The sequence below is a fragment of the Prionailurus viverrinus genome, chromosome C2 (assembly GCF_022837055.1).
Source record: "Prionailurus viverrinus isolate Anna chromosome C2, UM_Priviv_1.0, whole genome shotgun sequence".
NCBI classification, from domain to species: Eukaryota; Metazoa; Chordata; class Mammalia; order Carnivora; family Felidae; genus Prionailurus; species Prionailurus viverrinus.
The window spans coordinates 101,463,652-101,483,550 of NC_062569.1; the positions used below are offsets into that span (position 1 = coordinate 101,463,652).

Consider the following 19,899-nt stretch of genomic DNA (forward strand, 5'->3'; position numbering starts at 1 on the left):
TTTCACCTCCTTGCTTAAATTTATTCTTAAGTATTTTAGTCTTTTTGATGTTATTATAAATGTGATTGCTTTCTTGACTTCCTTTTTGGATAGATCATCATTGGTCTCACTGAATTTCTTTTAAAAGCTGAATTTTAAGGGGTAATACCGAAGAGAATTTTCAAATGGACCTCTTTGTACCTTTGTTTTAGATGAGGTTCCAGAGGCTAAGAATGATTTTATAGGGCAAGTCATTGTCACTTCTAAAGCAGAGTTCTGGACCACCTATGAGGGGCATGTGGAGCGTGTTCTGTTAACTATGGTCCATCATCAATCTCAAGACTTCATAGGGGCAGAAGTGCCCCAGGTGAGAATTTTTTAAAAGGTATATTTATTTATTTATTTTGAGAGAGAGAGAGAGGGAGAGAGAGAGAGAGAGAGAGAGAGAGAGAGAGAGAAGTGGTGGAGGGGCAGAGAGAGAGGGAAAGAGAATCCTAAGCAGCCTCTACATACTCAGCACTGAGCCCAACACAGGCAGGGCTGGATCTCAAGACCGACCAGGAGATCATAACCTGAGGTGATATCAAGAGCCGGACCCTTAACCAACTGAGCCACCTTAGGCGCAGTGAGGATTTTTTTTAAAGAGAGTTGTCAGGGTGCTACGAGTCAGGTCCCCTCTCACGTGGGTGGTGGGTAAAAGAAGAACCTGCCCCCTTACCTTAGCCCAAGTGAAGTGTGGTTTCAAGAGAACTACTCAGAGCTGTTGGCCTACGTGTCCTGGAGTTTGGGATGAAGAGGACCAGTGCCTGACTCAGGCTAAAGAGACTACACTGGGAGCCTATGCTTGACTAGTAGTGTTGAGAAGAGAGATATGGCCCTGTTGGAGAAGAGGAGCACTTCCACCAAATAGGAGGCCAAGGTGCATGTTTTCTCAGATAAAACAGAATTCCATGGGAAGAAATCTCACCCAGGAATATCTGGAGGAGCAAACAGCTCCTAAGGGGACAGACCTCCAGCAGCTCATGGGCTATAGGGGGATATTAATCAGAAGCCTGGTGGAGAGGCAGGACCTGCATCCTGCATCAAGGGGACAATAGCCATGGGCCAGTCCCAAATTTCTGAGAAATTTGCCAGAGCGCCCCATGAGGTCAAGATGGCAATTTTTATTCTCCCCACCCACAGGGCACCTACGTCAGATTGCAGTCAGCCTGACAAGGAAGGTCTTTTTCATCTACCTCTCTCTTCTCTTCTGCATGCTATGACCCCTAAAGCGAGGCCCGAACCAGGAGTGGAAGACAGGATTGAGCTGCACAATCAAAGAGACATTTTCTCCACCCTCCACAGACATAAAACACACAACCTCGCATCCCAGGCTTCTGCAGCTGAGGCACACCAACACACAGTGGGCAGAAAGGGAAGAAAGTTCTGGATCAAATTAGTTTTTGCAAGTTTTGACATTACATTTGTCAAGGCTTTTTAATTATTGACACAAGTCTGTTCTTGAGTCTGAAAGGGACCAGACAACATTTATTATATGAAAATCACCAAAAAAGCTTTCAGAGTCTAGGGAGAAATTATTCAACAGAGCTCATTTGGACAGGGAATAATGGGGAAAGGAAAAATCTTTTTTTTTTTCTTTGCTAATTTTACCCACTTTAGCTTATTTATTCAACAAAATGTAAAAGTGAAAGTTATTTGTAAGTTCAGGCTGCTGCTGTGATCTGGTTTGTCAAGCTCAAAGGTCCGAGACTTTGCCTTACTTTTTTTTTTTTTTTTTTTTTTTTGAGAGAAAGAGAGAGAGAGACACAGAGCGTGAGCAGGGGAGGGGCAGAGAGATGGAGACAGAATCTGAAGCAGGCTCCAAACTTCGAGCTGTCAGCACAGAGCCTGATGCAGGACCCAAACTCATCAACGGTGAGATCATGACCTGAGCCGAAGTGGAACGCTTAACCGACTGAGCCACCCAGGCACCCCGAGACTTTGCCTTATTTCTATGTAAAACTGAATCTGAAAATATAATTTGTTTTTTCAGATAGTAACATTTTCACTTGACATCCTATTCTCTTGACATAGCGTCTAGCTACATAGCCACCTACCCTTTCCTGCAAATGTGTTACTATACTCCATCAATGCACCTGCAGCACAAAGAGCCTTTAAACTCATAATGATTTTAACTGGAGAACTGCACTTAAAAGAATATAGGCCATCAACTACATCTAAACACATGTGAGTTGGCTTCATCAAGCCCTAATGTCGGGATTATTTATGTGCATACTGACCTTTACACCAGCATAAAGGAAATATATGGTGTGAAATCTTAATCTCTGCTCAAGACCCTTTGCCCATGGGAGGCAGATTGTTTGGGGAACGTGTGTTCACTGAATGGCTAAAGCAGTGTGTATTACTGGATTTCTGGTCTAGGAAGGGTTTCTAGGACCCGGTTGGGGGAAATGACAGGAAGCAGGACAGAGCTCATCACACATTGTGTGGAGCGTTTAGAGACACTCAATACTTTATGAAATGAACAGAAGAATAGGTCAACTGGTAGTTTTTTTTCCCCCAGAGCTACCTTGCTCCTAAGGAGGAAAACTGGATAAACAAATACTCAAAGTAAACTAGTCATCAAGAAGGCTACCCTTGGCTTATGGGGGACGGGTATGGAAAAAAATGAGAAACTCTTTAACAACTTGCAACATGAGCCCCAGGTGCAAGGTGGTTGAGAAGATGCAATGATGAGAATTTCCTAGGATTAAAGGAGAGCGCCGGAGTTTTGTATGAATTCTGTACATATCTCTGGGCAATGAAATTATATTAAAATAATGTTGAAAAGGGAAGGATAATGGATGGAAGAGGATTTTTTCTCCAATTTATTTCTGACTGAGGAAATGTTAGCCCCACTTCTGGAGGCTGCATTTCTCAGAAAACACTGATCCAGAGAAAAGAAAGATTAATATAGGCATAACTGTCATGTTGACCTTTTCATATCAGCTATACCAGCTTCACACAGGAATGGATTTATTCAGTGTCTAAAGATATTTATTGAGCACCCATCCTGTACTGTCAGAGGCAGTAGGGCTCAGGCTCTCAAACTTGTCTGGGCTCCAGCACTTTTTGTGGATCTAGGGCTGTTTCTATGACTTCAGTTAAGTTATTTAAACTTTTTGTGCCTCAATAGCTTCATCTGTAAAATGGGGATAATAATAGTGCCTGTAGCATTGCGTTGTTGGGCGAATTAAAAGAGATAATACATTTACTAGTTTAAAACGCTGCCAGGCACGTCAGGGGCACTCAAATACTAACAGATATTATTAATATTATTGCTTAATACTATAATATAATTGGGGTAGTTGGTTAAAGATTTAGGTAATTACCAGGCAAAAAAACTGGTATGATAGTCTGCTAAAAAGCTTTTATTTATCCCTCATATTTAGGCAAACCAGCCATGCTGGATCTTCTGTTGAAGTACTCTCCATTGCTGCATACGCCCACTGTAGTTCAGATCATTATCACTTTACATCGCTTAGAATCTGCATCATTTGGTCTGCATGCTCTATCCTTGCTTCTACCACTTACCATACACATCACCTCTATTTCACCCATATTTTTCACATACTCACAAAGCCACGGTGGCTCTTTGTTGGCATTCCGTTCCAGTCCAAATCCTTGGCCCTTAACTGAAGCTCACCGTCACCTGGCACCTCACCTAAGCAAGCTGTGCCCACCCAACGAGCACCGTCAGCACTCATCCTGCTTGTCTTCTCATGCCCGACACTCATTTTATTTTATATCTGTGCTCAGGACGATTGTCTGAAGATCCATCTCTCATCTTTCTTCCACCTGAGTCTATATTTCCTTCCAGCTCCCTGTGCAGACCTCCCTGATTCCACCCTCCGCTGTTCCCAGCACTCCTCTACGTTGGCAGGCTAGCAAGCTTTCTCCAGAGCCCCTTCTTACTTTAACATCCAACGTCTCGACCTGCGACTGATCTTGTGATCTGCTTCCCCCAGTGATCTACATTTGACAATCTTGTCCGATGGCATATCTTCCGGTGTCATCCCTCAGCCATTCTGACATGCTTTCTCATAAATTAGTAGTTTTGGTGCATCCCCTGGGAAGCTGCTGCCAACAGTCTGTACCTTTCAGTGTCTGATCCCCCACCCGCTAAGGATCAGGTGTGCTTGCCTGGAGAGTTAGACAATGGTTAGAATCATCCTGGACCTGGTATTTTATTCGAAGTGTTTGGGGGTAGAAGGATCTAGACTGTGAGGACCAGCTAAAGCTTGAGAGAAGGCTTAATATCAAAACCAACATCATCAGGTCCAAGAGTCATGTGCAGTCATAAAAAGGGGCAGAGCCAAAAGGCCTGTGGCTCTGTGGACAGTGAAACAGGATGCTAGGCATGTGGGTCCTGCTAGATTGTAAGCTCTGTGCAACTGGGTCCCTGCCTGTATTGTTCATCACTGTATCTCAGCACCTCTAAAGTTCCTGGCACCTTGCAGGCACTCAATGTGTATTTGTCGAACGAATGAATGTCTTGACCGATTGCCGGAATTTCTGAGGCCTGTTCTCTTAAGTCACACAACCTGTAGCCAATTCCAAGTCAGAGTTAGAAGGCATAGAGCTCTATTCAGCAGTGGGAGCCCTTGAGTCATGTACTGCCCCACCTGAGATTGGTCAGGTGTCTCTGACTGTTCCATCCCACTGGCTTGTCTCATCTCCCCATTTAGCTTGTCAGCCTCATGTCTTTTCCTAGGACAGTGCTGCCGTTGCAGCTGGGACTCAGAAGACACCATCAGTTCAGGTTGAAATGCGTGGGGCTCCCTGGGTAACTCTTACAGTTGGCTCTGAGTTATAAGGTTCTCCTTCTCTAGTAGAAGAATATTGTTTCCATTATCTTACATTGGTTTAAAAAGTACCTTTTTGATGCAGAAGAAAAAAAAGATACAAACTGGATGTTTGCAGCAAGACATGTAGCTTAATAATTATGACTGAATTATACGGTGCATTCCATCTTAGAATTTGGACTGAAACCATAGGCTTTTGAAGTTGGTTTCCATGACATGTTCCATCCTGCTTCCTTTCTTAAAGAACACAAAGGGTGGATCCTCCCAGCTTCTGAGACATTGTGTGATTTCACAATCACCCTCCAGATTTTCAAGACAAAATTTGGATTTTTCAGTAGTAATTCGGGGTTTATCCTAAGAAAATAAGTTTTATTTAGCTATAATGAGCCACTGATTTAACATTTTTTTGACATTTCAGACTGAAAATTGTTCCAAACATAAATTATTATTATTATTTTGACAGAGGTCCAGACTTTGTAAAGTGAGAGCTAGCTACTCTTATTATACCTGAGCCTTGATCTAAAATAGGGCTTCTCTGGAAACCCTCTTGCACTGTTGGTGGGAATGCAAACTGGTGCAGATGCTCTGGAAAACTGTGTGGAGGTGCCTCAAAAAATTAAATATAGATCTACCCTATGACCCAGAAATAGCACTGCTAGGAATTTACCCAACGGATACAGGAGTGCTGATGCATAGGGGCACTTGTACCCCAATGTTTATAGCAGCACTTTCAATAGCCAAATTATGGAAGGAGCCTAAATGTCCATCAACTGATGAATGGATAAATATGTGATTTATATACACAATAGAATACTACTTGGCAATGAGAAAGAATAGAATCCTGCCATTTGTAGCAATGTGGATGGAACTGGAGGGTATTATGCTAAGTGAAATAAGTCAGTCAGAGAAAGACAGATACCATATGTTTTCACTCATATGTGGATCTTGAGAAACTTAACAGAAGACCATGGGGGAAGGGAAGGGGAAAAAAGTTACAAACAGAGAGGGAGGGAAGCAAACCATTAGAGACTCTTAAATACAGAGAACAAACTGCGTGTTGATAGGGGGTGGAGGAGAGGGGAAAGTGGACGATGGGCACTGAGGAGGGTACTTGCTGGGATGAGCACTGGGTGTTGTATGGAAGCCAATTTGACAATAAATTATATTAAAAAAACAAAAAATAAAACAGGGTTTCTCAACCTCGGAACTATTGACATTTGAACCAGATAATTCTTTTTTGTGGTGGCTGTCATGTCCTGTGCCGTACATTATGTAGCAGCATCCTTGGCCTTGGCTAGTAGCACCCTTCCCCCAATCGTGGCAACAAGAAATGGCCCTGGCAAAATTTCCCTGGTGAGAACCACTGATCTCAAACAGTCCTGAGGTTCAGTGTGGTAGGATCTTTTCTTAAAGAGCTCTTGTGACTCTCCGGAATTTTCCCAACCATATCAGCTTAGTGTGACAATAGCTCAAGTAACATATGTTCCTGCTTTTTGATAAATATGTATTTATCTGTATTCTCCTTCCCTAATACTAGAACTATCTTATATTGCAGGTTTCTTAAAGGTAACAAATGTCTTTTTCCTTTCCTTGCATTTCTTCACAGAAATAAGAATGGTATTTGGTCTGATAGAAGCATTTTAATGTATGCCAACTAACCCCATGGAAAACTCACCTAGAAGAAATGAATTTCTGCTTTTAACTGGCAGAATGTTAATGTCACGAGGGCATAGTTGTTCTCTTTTCTTTCTTTTTTTTTTAGTAGTCTTTTAAGTCACATTTTTATTTATTCATTCCTTTATTGAAGTATAATTGACAAATAAAATTTTAAGGTATATAAAGTGTACATCGTGGTGATTTGATCTACATGTGCATTATGCAAGTCACATTTTATTTTTATTTTTTTAATAATTTATTGTCAAGTTAGCTAACATACATTGTATACAGTGTGCTCCTGGCTTCAGCAGTATATTCCCATGATTCATTGCTTCCATACAACACCCAGTGCTCATCCCAACAAGTGCCCTCCTCAGTGCCCATCACCCATTTTCCCTGCCCCCCAGCGCCCGACCGCCACCAGCTCTCAGTTTGTTCTCTGTATTTGACAGTCTCTAATGGTTTGCCTCCCTCTCTGTTTGTAACTTTTTTTTCCTTCCCTTCCCCCATGGTCTTCTGTTAAGTTTCTCAAGTTCCACATATGAGTGCAAACACATGCTATCTGTCTCTCTGACTGACATTTCACTTAGCACAATACCCTCAGTTCCTTCCAAGTTGTTGTGTATGTCAACTAACCCAACCCCATGGAAAACTCAGCTAGAAGAAATGAATTTCTGCTTTTAACTGGCAGAATGCTAATGTCATGAGGGCAGAGTTGTTTTCTCTTTTTGGTCCCTGTTGTATTCCTAGTACCTAGAACAGTACCTGGGACATAGTAAGTGCTTAATAAATATTTGGTAAATGAATTATATCACTTCCTTTCTAAAAAATATTAATTGAACTCCCAGCCTCGTTTCCTTTGGGAGAACATTGAGAAACCTTAGGCTGGGGATTAAGGTTCTCTTTATTCTGCATTTTCTAGTCTTCTTTGCTACACAATCCCACCCACTGACGCAAGCTTATCTACTAACATTTTGTCAAATTGTCACCCACATCCTCACCAACGCTCAACTACTCACATTGTTCTCTTGGTTTAGAATGTTTTCTTCAAGCTCTCAACTGAGTCAAATAAATACAATACATACTTAAAGGGTCATCTTATTTTCTCTTTTTAGTAACATTTCTTGGGATCTCTCCTTACTTAAAACCCGAGACTTGCTGGTCTGCACCTCTCCCTGAGCATTTTAATTCTGTAAGATGTAACACCTTTCACCTCACTATTTTGAATTATCATTTTTATGTGCACATATTATCTCTTTCCAAGTACACTGCGACCTTTTTGAAGGCAGGAACAAAATATCATCTCTTTTTCAAGACATCATGGAATCTATTAAATGACATTTATATAGTGAAGGAACAGTATTCTCATTAATTCTTTTATTCATCCATTTATTCTACTAGTATTTTTGTGTGTCTACTCTGTGCTAAGCATATATCCCCTGTCCTCATGAAGTGTTCAGACCAGTTGGAGACAACCTGGTGTCACATGTGGATAGAACTAGATTTAGAGTCAGAAGACTTTGGTGTGAATACTAACTTTGTCATTTACTAGCTGTGTGATCATTTAAGCCCTCAGCATCTCAGTGTCTTCATCTGGAAAATGGGGACAATAATGCTTGCTCTGTCTACCTCTCATAATAAAGATCAAACCACATTGCATTTTATGTGCAAATATTTTCTAAATGACAGGACATGGTGGTTTTAATTTGTCTACAAATTCTTTGATACTCTTCCCTTCAAGAAGTGGAGCCTAAGTCTCTTCCTCTTGAGTATGAGCTGGACTTAATGACTCACTTCTAACAGATACAATAAAACAAAATGATGCTGTGCAATAAAAGGGCAGTGTGGCTTTTGTCTTGGTTACTCTATTTCTTGAGTTAGTTGGTCTGAGGGAGGGCTGCTGCCATCATGTGAGAAACCTTTATGGAGAGAAACCATGTGGTGAGGAACGAAGGCCTTCGGACAACATGCTCAAACTTGAAAGCAGAACCCTCGGCCCCGGTCAGACCTTCAGATAACTAAAGACCCGGCCAACGCCACTTGATGACAACCCCAGGAAGAAACCGGAGCCATATGACCCAGCTTAGCTGCTCCTGGATTTCTGACCCTAAAATCATGTAAGACAATATATGTTTTAAAAGTTGCTAATTTGGGGAGTAATTTGTTATGTAGCACTGGATAACTGGATAATACATGGAGTAGTAAAGAAATTTAAGGCATTATTTTTGAATATGCTAATATTTGTTGAATGAAGAGTAACATAATCTACTATAGTTTATTGCCAAATGATGAGTTAGAAGCGGAAGAAAAATCAGCTTCAAACAAAAATTTCAAAACATTACAAACTAGGAGAAGTCAGATGGATGTAAAATTTCTGATGGGTGATTTGCAGACATTTCGCACCCGGCCACATGCTTCATTTTCCAAGGGGTATCAACCTGTGACGGTGACTGCAGGCTGTATGCCAAAAGGCTACAGTCTGAAAGAATTGTTCATTTCTACCAACTGCTTTTGTTTTATTTCAATTTCAGCTCTCATTTTGAGCTAAAATTGATAGTTTTAATTAAATAAGAAATGAGAACTGTACTTCTCCTCTACACAGAATATACATTTTTTTTTGTATTAAAGAAAGTAACCATGGTTCTTTGTTAAACACAAAGGCCACAGACATGGGAATTTATGATTTGTTTGCATCAATACGACCTTCTGAAAGTTACTGCTATCCCTTTGCCATAGTAACACTGACCCAGCCTGGCCTCCATTATTAATAATGCCACTGGGAGGCTGAATTCATAGTCCTCACCAGTCAACTTTGTCAAAATTAATTTGAACCAGAACAAATTTAAATTTAAAACTATCTAACTACATCTGATCCACAGGATGCCCATTTATAACCAATTTCTTAAACACCCCACTGAGAACACAGTTCTAGAAGAAGACTGTCAATTTATTAAACTATTTAATAATAAATACAGAATTGAAATTTCTCACTGCGTATTTATTGACCCTAATCTTGCCAGAGCTTCAAGTGAAAGGCTTTGGAAGCTATGTTAATTCTTTAAAGCCATGAGAATAGAACTGAATATGTGTACCTAAAATGGTATAGATAATAAAAGAACACGAATGATACAAATTTTCTGAAAATGTTTTCTCTATCAATCTGCTTGGTTAAAGGATGGACAGCTCATGGGAAGTAAAACAGTATAGTCAACAGTTGCAGATGACATGCTACTAAGTAGACAAAATCCTAAAGACTCCACCCAAAGCTACTAGAAGTAATAAATGAATTTGATAAAGTTTCAGGATACAAAATTAATACCTAGAAATCAGTAGTTTTCCTACACACTAATAGAGAAGTCTCAGAAAGAGGCATTAAGAAACAATTCCATTTATAATTGCACCAAAAAAACCCCTAAGAATAAACTTAACTAAGAAGATAAAAGACCCATACTCTGAAAACCCTAAAACATTGATGAAAAAAATTGAAGATGGCACAAATGGAAAGGTATTCCATGCTCATTGATTGGAAGAATTAATACTGTTAAAATGTCCACGTTATCTGAAGCAACCTACAGATTCAATGCAATCCTCATCAAAATACCAACAGCATTTTATGTCCATACTACCCAAAGCAATTTACAAATTCAGTGCTACATGCCAAAAGGCAATCCCTAGCAAAATACCAACATCATTTTTCACAGGACTAAAACAAATAATCCTAAAATTTTCATGCAATCACGAAAGACCCTGAGTAGCCAAAACAATCTTGAGAAAGAACGAAGCTGGAAGTATCCCAATTCCAGATTTCAAGATATACTACAGAACTATAGTCATCAAAACTGTATGGTACTGGCACAAAAATAGATCTGTGGAACAGAATAGAGATCTCAGAAATAAACCCATGCCCGTATGGCCAGTTAATCTATGACAAAGAAGGCAAGAATATATAATGGGAAAAAAATCTCTTTAACAAATGGTGCTAGGAAAACTGGGCAGCTACACATAAAAGAATGAAACTGAACCACTTTCGTATACCATACACAAAAATAAATTAAAAATGGATTGAAGGCCTAAATGTGAGACCTAAAACCATAAAAATCCTTGAAGAGAACACAGGAAGTAATTTATCTGACATTGGGTACAGCAACATTTTTGTAGATGCTTCCTAAGGCAAAGGAAACAAAAGAAAAAATAAACTATTGGGACTACATGAAAATAAAAAGCTTTTACACAACAAATGAAACCATCAACAAAACAAAAAGTAAACCTACTGAATGGGAAAAGATATGTGCAGATGATATATCCAATAAGAGGTTAATAATCAAAATATGTAAAGAGCTTATACACCAAAAAACAAAAATCCAATTAAAAAATGGACAAAAGACATGAACAGACATTTCTCCAAAGAAGGCATCCAGATGGACAATGGGTTCAAGAAAACATGCTCAACATTATTCATTATATCATTTCGGAAATGCAAATCAAGACTACAATGAGATATTACCTTATACCCATGAGAATGGCTAAAAACAAAAACAAGAAACAAGCATTGGCAAGGATGTGGAGAAAAAGGGAACCCTCACGCACTGTTAGTGGGAATGCAAACTGGTGCGGCCACTGTGGAAAACAGCATGGAGAGTCCTCAAAAAATCAAAAATAGAACTACCCTACAATCCAGGAATCGTATTACTGGGTTATTTGCCAAAAAACACAGAAACACTAATTCAAAGGGATACGTACATGTTTGCAGTCTAATTTACAACAGCCAAACTATGGAAGCAGCCCAAGTGTCCATTGATAGAAGAATGGTTAAAGAAGATGTAGTGTACATATATACAATGGAATATTATTCATCCATAAAAAAGAATGAAATCTTGCCATTGGCAACAACATGGATGGAGCCAGAGGGTGCAATGATAAGTGAATTAGGTCAGTCAGAGAAAGACAAATACCATATGATCTCACTCATGTGAAGAAAGAAAAAAATGAGCAAAGATTAAAAAGAGAGAAAACTCCAGAAACAGACTCTTAACTGTAGAGAACAAACTGATAGTTACCAGAGAGGAAGTTGGTGGGGGGGATGGGTGAAATAAGAGATGGGGATTAAGGAGTGTACTTGTCATTATGAGTACCAGGGGATGTATGGAGTGGTAAAATCACTATATTATATATCTGAAATGAATATAACACTTTATGGTAACTAACTGGAATTAAAATAAAAGCTTAAAAAATAAAGAACCTATACAACTCAACACTAAAACACAAGTCTGAATTTAAAAAATGGGCAGAGGTGCTGAACAGACATTTTTTTCTACAGAAGACACAGATGACCAACAGACACATGAAAAGATGTCCAACATCACTAACCTTAGGGAAATGTAAATCAAAACTACAATGACATATCACCTTATTCCTGTCAGAGGAATCAAAATAAAAAAGACAAGAAATAAAAAGTGTTGGAGAAGGAACTCTCATATACTGGTGGTGAGAATGTAAATGGGTACATCCACTGTGGAAAAATAGTATGAAGAAAAAATAAAAAATAGAAATAGCATATGATCCAATAATTCTACCACTGGGTATTTACCCGAAGAAAATGAAAATACTAATTCAAAAAGATATATGCACTCCTATGTTTATTGCAGCATTATTTACAATAGCCAAGATATGAAAGCAACCCAAGGGTCTATCGATAGATGAATGGATAAGGAAGACGGAATATTATGCATCCATATGTGCTATTTGCAGCAATATGGAGAGACCTAGAGGGTATTATGCTACATGAAGTGAGTCAGACAGGAAAAGACAGATACCATATGATTTCACTTACATGTGGAATCTAAAAACAAACACAAATGATCAAACGAGCAGAATCAGATCTATAAATACAGAGAACAACTGATGGTTGCCAAAGGGGAAGGGAGAGTGGGGATGGGCAAAATGGGTGAAAGGGAGTGGGAGATACAGGTTTCTAGTTATGAAAGGGGTAAGTCATGGGGATGAAAGGCATAGCAGAGAGAATATAGTCAGTGGTATTTTAACAATGTTGTATGGTGAAAGATGGTGGCTATAGTTGTGGTGAGCACAGCACAACGTAGAGGTTGAAATACTATGTTGTACACCTGAAACTAATGTAACGTTGTGTCTCGACTATACTCAAATTAAAAAAAAATAATAATTAAAAAAAGAAAAAAGAGAAAGGAAGGCTGTGTGAAAACATGCTTACTTGTAGAAGATACTCTGTTGGCTGGAGAAGTTCGGGTGACAAGGGTACGTGTGACAACATTAAGCGGAGAGTCTGTCGGAGGGTTCATGGAGCCTGAAAGGATAAAATGGATATTAATGACGACCATAATATTGTAACAGAAGGATGATGTATTGACTTAATTTCCCCCACAATTTTGTCTACTCATCTAACAATTCATTAATGAAGGCCTATTACATGCAAGGCTGTGGGATGCAGCGGTGAATGACAAAGACATCAGGCTGCATTTAAGGACCATAAGCCTAGATAACAGGCAGGTAGCCAGGCATTGTGTTGAGTGCCACGGGGTGCCACGGGGGTGCAAAGAAAGGGTACCAACCAAGACTGGAAGGTCAGGGGAAGCTTCCTGGAGAAAATAACGTTTAACCAAGACCTGGTAAAATAATTATAGCAGCTAATATCGTGAAGTATTTGAAAAGTAATCATACAGTTTACAAATCCACAAGCCTGCAAAATTGTATCGGCAAGAGAAACAACGATGTAATGCTCCAACTGGATGTAACGTCAGTGAACCTAAGGCTGATGGCATTATTATTGCTTTTTCTCAGATGCCTTTTTTTTTGTCACAAAATTTTTATTTGGCTATAACTTTTCTCAATGTGTGGGGGGGCAGGTAGGGGTGAAAGGGAGCCTAGAATACATTGTTTTATCATATTATACACTTACGCCAACTCCTTAAGCTTCTATTATTGAACTGTAAAATAGTCCTATTAGCAGTATAAAACAATCCAAAAATGCCAGAAGGATCTATTAACTTTAGGAATGTCTGGATTAAATATGGTTAAATGATTTTCAGGCTAGGGGATTTTGTAATTTTCTACATATAATGACATTGGGTGTAATGTCACACATCTGGTGTGCTGTGTCAATTATCTGGACATTTAATTATAAATTATACTATTGGTTCTAGTCTGTAATTTGCTTTAAGGGAAAAGGATATATAAAATATGCCACCAGATAGCACATAGAACGTTGGAAGGAATTTGTTTTTGTAATCAAGATGTATCCATGTTTTATTTTCAGCGTTGGCAGTATTGTTGCTGTTGGCTGTGGGTAATGCTCACAGTTGGCTCTGACCCGTTATCATATTATCATGTAAATGATCCCTCGCTATTAATCTCTGAGGAGGTGGTGTAGGGTGGGGAGAAAGTCACATGGAGAGTATACAAATAGGCTGGTGGAATGACCATCCTCCTCCACCCGAACCATCTGAAACATATCTGAACACTTCAGCACGACACACAAATCTGATCATTTTCTTCCCCCCATTACAATCCCACTTCATTTCCTGAAGTTGCCTATCATCTTTTACATCTCAAATCATACCCTCAACCCAACAGGTGATATTTCAATCCGATCTCTGTGGATTCTTTCTTTTTGCATATGCTGTTTCCTTATACTTACCCATCGCAGACTTCCTGGTATGCACCTTCTCAAACTTGACAGACCCTAGGGATCTTTGAGATGTGCTCATAGCCCTCAGCGTTTACCCTAGCAAAAGCCTTATTGCTCTATATCATCAGTATACCCCTCAACAGAAGTGATTGGGAAATCTCTGTATTTCTGATTCCTGGCAAATGCAGGTAGATGAATGAATGAATATAGATTCCTTTTTAACACTGGAAGAGAGAAGACCAACTTTAAGCACATTATCTGACTGCTGATGCATAATAAGCATCATCTTCCAAAGTAGTGACCTTAATAAGATGGAACATGAGCCTGGAAAAATAATGCCTAGGTGTTTTTCTCTGTAGATTGATTGGAACAGAAGTATGGCCCACAAGTCAAATCCACCCACTGCCTATGTTTGTAAATAAAGTTTTATTGGAATACAGCCACATCCATTTGTTTATGTAATGTCTATGGCTGCTTTTGTACTACAATGGCAAAGCTGAGCAATTGTGATAGAGACCATATGGTCCACAAAGCATAAAATATTTACTATCTGGCAGATAAAAACAGAAAGTTTGTTGACTCCTAGAAAAGAAGATGTTGATAGGTTGTGCTCAATCCTGGATTTCTACAATAGGAAGCATTTATTTTTCATTGATGGAACATTTCTATTTTAAGATGTTATGCAGCCATATTTCAACACCACATATCTTTGTAATCTGAGAAGTTCTTGCCACACAGAACCTTACAGTGTATCAGGGAGTTGTTACTGCAAGATTTGTATTTTAAGATGAACTCTTTGCTCTGTAACAAAAATGATGCATAGTTTCAAGATGAAATGTGCAGCCAAAAAAAAAAAAAAAACCACCAAAGAAAAAGAAAAGAAAAAAGAAAAAAAAAGGTCCTTCTGGTTTCAGATTGTCCTATAAAGTAGAAACTCCTCCTTGGTCAAACAAAACTCAGGGGTATAGAAAAGAGTGGCTAAAACTTAACAGAAAAAAAAACCCATTTCCCAAAACTCAAATGCAGAATTTGGCAAGAAGATATCAACCAGTTTTCAGACCATTACATTTGCCATCATGCTGTAAGCGGTTAAGCTGCTGGCCGAAAGCAACTTCATCTGTTCCTGAGTGTGTCCTATCTGCAGCAGGCCTGGCAGGGTGCCCAGGACCATCCTCATGGGCAGTAGTGGCCAGGTGTCTGTCCCCTAGGGCAGCTGGTCAGTTCTCGGGCTTCCTCAGAGCTCGAATCAGCCCTTAGCTGGTCCACCTAGAAATGAACCAGACTCCAGGCCTTGCAAAGTCTTTGCTTCTCAAAATGTGGTCTATGGTGTCTCTTAGGAGCTTGGTAGAAATGTAGGATCTCAGGCCCTGCCCCTCCACCTCAACTTAATGAATCAGAATCTGCTTTTTAACAAATCCTTGGGTAATGTGCATGTATATATTAAAGTATTTAACTGGAGCACCTGGGTGGCTCAGTAGGTTGAGTATCTATCCTTCGGTTTAGGTCATGATCTCACAGCTAGTGAGTTCAAGCCCCACATCAGGCTGGCTGCTATCAGCTCAGAGCCTGCTCCAGATCCTCTGTGCCCCCCTCTCCACCCCTCCCCTGCTCACGCTCTCTCTCTCTCTCAAAAATAAAATAAACATTAAAAAAAAAGTCCTTAATGGATACCTTAGGATCCCCAGGATCCTAAGGATCAGTCAGGGTATGAGAAAAATCATGAAATAAGAAGTATTTGTCTGGCATATTCCACCTCAACGTTCAGTGGTTCTCTTGCCCCACTACTAACATATCCCTTGTTAATCCTGTCTCCACATCCAAAAAATATACATACATAACTTTCTTTTCTGTCCCAAATGGAAATCCTTTTAATGATGAATGGCAGCTGGTGACAGTGAGGACATTACCCACCCCAGGGGGCATTTGCACTCAACTTTTGTTTTAAAATGAAACAAAACATCCCCTCCACCTCAAAACAAAACAAAAGTAACTCTTTCTATATACCAAAAAATTGGCCCTGCAGCGCTACAATTTTAGACATTCTGATGAGCTAGGCTAGCAGTGAAGCTACCTCTGCCTCTCCTGCTTAAGCGAGTATCTTTAAACTTTAGCAAATCCCCTGAGACCATGCGATTGGTTAACCTTCCTTTGTATATCTATAGATTTTGGATTCTTTCCTAGAAAGAACAGAGCACTCCTGCCCTTCAGAAAACATGAAGCAGGGGCACCTGGGTGGCTCAGTCAGTTGAGCGCCCCACTCAATTTCCGCTCAGGTCAAGATCCCAGGGCAGTGGGATCAAGGCCTGTGTCCTGCTATGCGCTGAACACTGAGCTTGCTTAAGATCCTCTCTCTCTCCCTCTGCCCCTCTCCCTTGCTCACTCTGTCTTTCTAAAATAAATATATATATATATATATATATATATATATATATATAAAAGATAAAGGAAACAGGTAGCGGATTCCCTCACACAACCCCCAGCACTGAGATAAGGTCTTTAGCTGGTTACCGCCAAGTCTGCACCTAATCAAGAAATGTTACAGACTACTGAACCCCCCTACCAATCCTAAGCCCCTTTAAAACATCCTTAGGCTAGGCAGAAACCACAGAGTCGGCCTCTGCACAAGAGTCCATCTTCTCCCCAGGTGGCCGGTCTCCTGAACAAAGCTCATACTCTTTTCCAGTCAAAACTCTCTTGAGTATTGATGGCCTTTTGAGTGAGGGGCAGCTGAACTTGGGGTTTGGTAGCAGCAGGGTAACATTGTTGAATCACAGGAATCTGTAGGCCCTCGGACTCAAATAGCTGCCTGATGAGCCACTGACCACCCTACGCTGACCCCTTTCCCTTTCTCAGTTTACTGGAATAAGAATCCCTGAGCATTTGAACTCACTGGGAGACCGGGAGATAGGTGGGGAAAGGAACAGCTCAGAGAGCTGTTAGCTTTCAGGCTTCTAACTGTTCTCTGGGAGCAAAAGGAAACCAAAACTCCTCTTACTAAACCTCCTTTCTGCTCTGTAATATTCTCAGAATTTCTCTACTTTAGATTTTTCTTCTAGATTTTCATCTCCATATCTGTCAACAGTAATGGCCTGATAAAGCAGTAACTCTTACACAAGGCATCAGAAGTTTTCTTCAGGGTTCATAAAGCTCCCAGCAGTGCCCCCACAAGCAGAAAGTGTTTGGAACTAGGTGTTTAAGAACTTACAACAAGTAAGGAAGTATGATCCAGGGATGACATTGCTTTACAGAGTCTACTGCATCTTCTAAATCATTCTTAAAGATCTATGCTAGAATATGACCAGAATGTAAGCTATAACTTTGGGAAACTGAACTCTTCAAGATTTATTGTCTTTAATATTTGATCGTAAAAGATAAAAATTCACTTGACAATTTAAAAATAACCATCTGCTCAGAGCCTAAAATTATACTAGATCAAGGACTGTCCTATAAGATTGGAATTATGGTGTGCTTTGGGTATCAGGATCAGTGCTCTCCCTTATTATCCCAAAATTATAGCACAGTTCAAGAGAATGAGAAGCCACAGACTGGGAGGAAAACATTTGCAAAAGACTCATCTGGTAAAGGACTATTATTCAAAATATATAAAGAACACTTAAAACTCAACAGTAAGAAAATAACCCACCTGATTAAAAAATTGGGCTGAAGACTTTAATAGACACCTCACCAAAGAAGACATATTGAGGGCAAATAAGCTTCATATAACATGTCGTCGGAGGAATGCAAATTGAAATAACGAGATACCACTAAGCACCTATTAGAATGGCCAAAAACCATAACACTGACAATATGAAACGGTGATGAGGACATGGAACAACAGGAACTCTCATTCACTGCTGGTGGGAATGCAAAATGGTGCAGCCACTTTGGAAGACAGTTTGGTGTTTTCTCACAAAACTAGACAAAGTCTTATCTACAATCCAGCAATTGTACTCCTTTGTATTCACACAAAGGAATCGAAAACTCAGGCCCACACAAAAACCTGCACATGGGTGTTCAAAGCAGCTTTCTTCCTAATTTACCAAAGTTGGAAGAAACTGAAATGTTTTTCAGTAGGTGAGCGGGTATATTAGACTATGGTACATGCATAAAATGGAATATTATTCAGTACTAAAAAAGATAAGCTGTCAAGCCATGAGACAACATGGAGACAACATGCTAAATGCATATTACCAAATAAAAGAAGTCAATCTGAAAAGGCAACATAGTGTGTAATTCCAACTGTATGGCGTTCTGAAAAGGGAAAATTGTAAAGACTAAAAATATCAGTGGTTGCCAGAGGTGGGGGGTGGGGGTAAAGGATGTATAGGTAGAGCACAAAGGATTTTTAAGGCAGTGAAAATTTAGGGCCTTTTGAAGCTGTAATGATGGGTACATGTCAGTGCACATTTATCCAAACCCACAGGATGTACAACGCCAAGTGTGAAACCTAAGGTAAATTATGGACTTTGGGTGATTATGATGTGTACAGTTGTAACAAATGAACCGTATTCTGGTAAGTGATGTTGATAACAAGGGAGGCGATGCATGTGTGTGGAAGGGTATACAGGAAATCTCTGTACCTTCCTCTTAATTTTGCTGTAAACCTAAAACTGCTCTAAAAAATAAAATCTTTAAATCAAGACAAGCTCAATTTAAAAATTTTTTTTTCAACGTTTATTTATTTTTGGGACAGAGAGAGACAGAGCATGAACGGGGGAGGGGCAGAGAGAGAGGGAGACACAGAATCAGAAACAGGCTCCAGGCTCCGAGCCATCAGCCCAGAGCCTGATGCGGGGCTCGAACTCACGGACCGTGAGATCGTGACCTGGCTGAAGTCGGACGCTTAACCGACTGCGCCACCCAGGCGCCCCAAGACAAGCTCAATTTTATCATCAGAAAAGACTGGTTTTTCAAACATGGTTCTGTCTGTGATGGGAATAAGGTTCTCCATAGGAATTTGAGGTTGTTTGGTCTTTAGCTTATGGCCTTAAAGTCTGCCAAAGTTACTGGCAAATCTATAGGAGAACCAGCTGCCTTTACCCCGTTCCAAGACCGCAGCCTTACCTGTGTCCAGCCTTCTAGAAAGGAGGTGTATTTACTTCTGAGGGAATTAGGCAAAATTGAGTATGGATGTTTTAGTGTAAACCCATGATCATTTCTGGATGATTAACTAAAAGTTCGGAGGGAGATGTGTTTGTGTGTGTGTGTATGTACACATACACACAGGCAGCATTACAGGCATGATGCCACTGTCCCAGATTCACAATGGTACCTACTTCTGAACAGGGGGACGGATGTGTATTGAGCCACATACCCTTCCCAACTAAGGCTCCCGGGAACCAAATGGCTGCCTGTATGAAAGGGCCGGGTAGGACCCAAGATGCAGACACTGGCCTTGAAACAAAGAGGAACTTTCCCTTATAAACTACCTTGGGTTTTATGAGTATGTTATAGACTACAATTTCTCTGAAAATAGGAAGGTGGTAAAAGATGTTAACGGTCCTGCAGAGTTGTGATAATGGCTAACAAATCTGTTTAAGTATTACTTTGCTGTTATACATGCATGTTTGCTAGTTGTCATTACAAACTTCTATTTTTTATAGGCAATCTGTTGTCACTGCATTTGTTGAGACATTTGTTCACATCTTTTATGTAGCAAAATCTCCATTAGTTGGTCGGGTTTCGAGTAGTCAATATTCCGGTTTGTCAAATGTTGTAAATAAGTAGAATGATCCTACGTATCAATTTTCAAGTCATAAA

The 19,899-nt window shown here is 39.9% G+C and overlaps 1 protein-coding gene across 4 annotated transcripts in view; it reads right to left on the reverse strand.

Moving 5' to 3' along the window:
- Positions 1-19,899, reverse strand: part of CD96 (CD96 molecule) — a 92,995-nt gene that overhangs the window by 24,918 nt on the left and 48,178 nt on the right. For all 4 annotated transcript variants that reach the window (XM_047876042.1, XM_047876041.1, XM_047876043.1 and 1 more), the window contains one exon: positions 12,706-12,798. In XM_047876042.1, the coding sequence (XP_047731998.1) occupies positions 12,706-12,798 (93 nt within the window). The remainder of the gene's footprint in view (positions 1-12,705; positions 12,799-19,899) is intronic.